This window comes from Astatotilapia calliptera, chromosome 15 (assembly GCF_900246225.1).
Source record: "Astatotilapia calliptera chromosome 15, fAstCal1.2, whole genome shotgun sequence".
Lineage (NCBI taxonomy): Eukaryota > Metazoa > Chordata > Actinopteri > Cichliformes > Cichlidae > Astatotilapia > Astatotilapia calliptera.
The window spans coordinates 6471862-6475975 of NC_039316.1; the positions used below are offsets into that span (position 1 = coordinate 6471862).

Genomic DNA, 4114 nt, shown 5'->3' on the forward strand with positions numbered 1-4114 from the left:
TTTTAAGGAACACTACAAACACTCAAAATAAATGACAGTGTTCTAATTGTATGCAGTATTTGGGAAAAGTTAATTCTAGATAAGATCTCCCACAAAAATACTCTAAGGCTCATGGCTGGACTATACTCACAATGAATAAGGTGCCCTAACTTAGTTTTCTTAAGTAAGCTGTACTTAGTTTTTTTAAGGCAACAAGTTTGCATCAGGTTCTGGGAACTAATTCAATTTTACAGTTCATTCTCTTTTCTCCCCCTATGCAGGTGCTTACTGAACACTGCTATTGCAGTTAGCATTCAACTGAGCAACCACCTGTTCTTCATTCATCCAAATCTTGTTGTAAATGAACTTTCCTCAGTTGTTTGTGTGTGGTTTGGAAAATCAGAGACCAGAGGAACATTTATAGAACGGAATCAAAGAATTTTTGCTGGTTATTTATTTGAAATTTGCATGATAGAAATATGCTAAACCCAAATAAGCCAACCAAATGTTCACTACTTTGCCTTCAAAAGCTAGGTTAGCAATTAGTAAGCTATGAAAGATTCATGCCATCCTCTCTTGATTGTCTATCTTAAACATTTAAAGACTGATCTAAAGAAGCCTCACTCTCTGCTTCTCTCTACTGTGAAAGCACTTCTAATTCTCATCAGGCATCTGCTTGGTTGATTTCTCAGCTACAGGCAAAGAATTTGATGAAGACATCTCATTTTCTCACACATGCACCAAAATATCATCCAGATGCTTGCGTTTCAAGTCAGGCACAGTAGCATCAGAGGCAGGATAACCAACAGGAAGTAGCATCAGCAGCTTCTCGTTCGCCGGGCGTTTAAGTAAAAGTCTGAGTTTGGGGCCGCAGTTGAGGGGCGTAGATGTGACGGTAACAAGACCCGCATTCTGATGAAGCAGACGGAGAGAAACAGTGAGATTTGTGCACTACATTTTTGGATTTTATGAGAGAGAGAAGAGCTGCTTTCCCAAGTGTTTCAAATGATTTGAATTATGACCTGTAATGCAGCCAGGAGGATCCCACAGGATATGGACACGCTGATTTCGTTGTAGTAGTGCGTTTTCTTCTTGCCATTTGGGAGAATCCCGTAGGTCTGTTTAAAGATGAGGATCAGATATGGAGCAACATCCAAGTACTCCTTAATCCAATTTGTCCTACAAGAGGAGGGAAAAGAGAAAGAAAATGTGTTTTTTTTACTTTGGAAGATATTAACTGAAAATTAGTTGTGAATTTAATGTTATCCATGTTCGTTCTTGCATGCATGTTTACCTCAATTTGGCCAAATCCTGAACCCATTTTTCCCCCATCCTCTGGCGGTAGTTCATCTCCTCCTCCTCTTCAACTATCAGTCTAATTTGATGCTTTATATCTGGATCTGACACCACAATGAACGTCCAGGGTTCTGTGTGTGCTCCGCTAGGTGCTGTACCTGCTCACGTGAAGAACAGGAAGAGAAGAAAAAAAAACCCTTCAAAATGAAGCTCAGACTAATATACTAGGGTGAATCCCAGTGAATTATGTTTTAATGACATTTCGTGCCTGCAGTGTGGATGACATTATCGATGACTTCCCGTGGGACAGGCTCCGGGCTGATGAATCGGACAGACCTCCGTTGGTTCATCAAAGTGTAAAACTCCTTGGACCTTTGCAGCATTGTCTCCTCAGGGTATCGCTGCGGTGAATAAGGCAGTTGTGTGAGGTTCTCCTCTTCAGTGCTGTCCCCCCAATCATCATCAGCATCACCATCTTATAAAAGATGAAAGACAGAAAGACATACCAATAAAATACAACTCCAATCCCAAAAAGTTTGGACACACTGTAAAAAGTCATCACAATCAATTGCAATGATCTGGAAATCTCATAAGTCCACATTTTATTCACAAGAGCGCAAAGCATACGAAATGTTTAAGCTGACATATCTTACTATTTCATGATAAATACTGGGTTATTTTAATTTTGATGACAGCAGCATGTCTCAAATACAGTTGTGACAGGTTCCTGTTTTCCACTGCGTAGCATCCCGTCTGCTTTTAACAACAGTATTCCACCATGTGGGAACTGTGGGCCAGATGAGCACAGGGAGTCTTCTACACCTGTGCTGCTGTAATGGATGCAGTTTAACATTTTCTTGCTGAAATATGCAAGACGCCATCTGAATTGGAACATCTCTAAAACCTGAATATACCTTTCAGCAAGAATGTCGCCTTTCCAGATGTGAAAGCTGCCAATTTCACAGGCACTGATGTGTTTCCACACCATCTGAGATGCAGGCTTTTGAACTGAGTGCCGATAACAACCCTGGTGGTCACTTTCCTCTTTACACCAGAAGACAGTGTTTCTGGATCACTTTCACATTTGGCTTCTTCAACCTGCATTTGTGGAAAGTACGGAGAACAGACAGCGATTTCTGCAATTCTTCTCAGTGACTTCCGTGACACAATCATGCCTGCTTTTAATGCACTGGCATTACTTATATTCAGCCATGTCCCTTGCATGCAGAGATTTCAATTTAGTTATAATAAGATATACAAATTTGTCACAATTTTACTCGAGGAACAATTTTGTGAAAATTTTCAACAATTTACAGACACTTAATTTTGTTTTTTTGGTTCACCCATTTTTACTTTTGGGAAACACTGCTGCTTTAAGATGCTCTTTTTTAAACCCAATGGTGTTACTGGTCCATTGCCAATGGGAAAATGTCCTTCCAGCTGTTTCTTTTTATTACCACTTACTTTTTCAGTCTTTTGTTTCTCCACTCTCAAAGTATTTTTTCTTTTTTTGAGATGTGTTGCTGGCATGAAATTCATAATGAGTTATTTTTATGTTCTTTAAATGATACATTTTCTCAGTTTAAAGAGCATGTGAGGATACAGTTACTCGCCTTGCCAAGTTGTGGAGTTTCATGTGAAAAACAACAGAGGAACGTTATGTAATAGGCAACCAATAAAAAAAAACTCTTTTTGAATCCACGCAGAACCTTTGCCGAAACATTTTAAACCGGTAACCACATTCTTTATTGTGTTCAATGTTCAGTTTACATTGCATTTTAAAAGTTGTGACCTACATTTGAACATTATGCAACTGGCTCTAAAGCATGCACCCAACCAACCACACCAAAAAAAAAAAAAAAAGTTCAGCCCCACAGCGAACTACAAGGCTCAGCTCTCACCGTCTTCTTTTGCTGTGATTTCTGTATCGTCCTGTAAGTCCTGGTCCACCCATGGTCTTTTCTCCCCTTTTGTCGCCCCTTTACTTTTGCCTGGAGATGTGGAAGTGGTCTCTGTGTCCCATGATTTCACCAGCACGAAGCCTATCACCAGGCATAAAACCACCGCCAGAACAGGCGTGAACACGGACAGGAAAGCCATGCTCACTGGAGTGCAGAGAAAAGGCCACGGGTACCTGCCCTTTGTGTTGCTTACCTCAGCGGAACGCAGACTTGATTGTGAAACACTACTACAGTTATCGGGGCGGGGGCTGTAGGCTGAGTCAGAGCAGCCGTACTGAGAAATGGCCCACTAGCTTCAGGGTCAGCTATAAAATGAAATAACGCACAGATCCACCACCAAGTCATCCACTGGGACCAACATAAAGGACATTTAAATCCGTGTAAAGTCCCACTAGGTTAATATTCCACTTCCAGTGGATATTTCAGTCTGTTCATATCTAAGTCTAAGGTTCACAGACAGTTCACTGATTTACTTTAAATTAGATGTACTGTACAATCCTCTGGTAACTGTTTGCTAGTTTGGTCAATATTATACTTCAGTTGATCAGGCAGGTATGTATTATATCATCCATCCATTTTCTACCACTTATCTAATTTGTGGGGGCTGAATCCAATCCCAATGCCATGAGGCGAGAGGTGGGGTACACCCCGGTCAGGTCGCCAGCCTGTTAACACAGAGCGACAGAGAAACATTCGCACTCACACCTATGACTTTAGGCAGTAAAGTATTTTAAATAATCAATTACTGATGAAAGACTCGCCCTAGTTTCCTTAAATTAATTTATTTTAATTCAGCCACAAAGGAAAAAGAAATCATGAGCCTGAGGAATACTTTAAACTTTATGCACAATACTCGTGGAGTGGTGCGAACGTAAACC

General features: G+C 40.6%; 1 protein-coding gene across 1 annotated transcript; it reads right to left on the reverse strand.

Annotated features, from left to right (window-relative positions):
• Window positions 1-396: 396 nt before the first annotated feature.
• iyd (iodotyrosine deiodinase) lies at window positions 397-3452 on the reverse strand. The gene is made up of 5 exons (XM_026142309.1): window positions 3177-3452; window positions 1544-1750; window positions 1274-1433; window positions 1002-1158; window positions 397-891 (listed from the first exon to the last, which is right to left on the reverse strand). Exons 1-5 carry the CDS (start codon window positions 3373-3375, stop codon window positions 709-711), a joined length of 906 nt encoding a protein of 301 aa, XP_025998094.1. The 5' UTR covers window positions 3376-3452; the 3' UTR covers window positions 397-708.
• Between the last annotated feature and the right edge of the window lie 662 nt (window positions 3453-4114).

Coding starts and splice junctions, on each gene's coding strand:
- iyd (XM_026142309.1), bottom strand. CDS start 3,375: ATGGCTTTCCTGTCCGTGTTCACGCCTGTTCTGGCGGTGGTTTTATGC. Junction 1,434..1,543: donor TAATGTCATCCACACTGCAG/GCACGAAATGTC, acceptor TCACGTGAGCAG/GTACAGCACCTAGCGGAGCA. Junction 1,159..1,273: donor CAGGATTTGGCCAAATTGAG/GTAAACATGCAT, acceptor CTCCTCTTGTAG/GACAAATTGGATTAAGGAGT.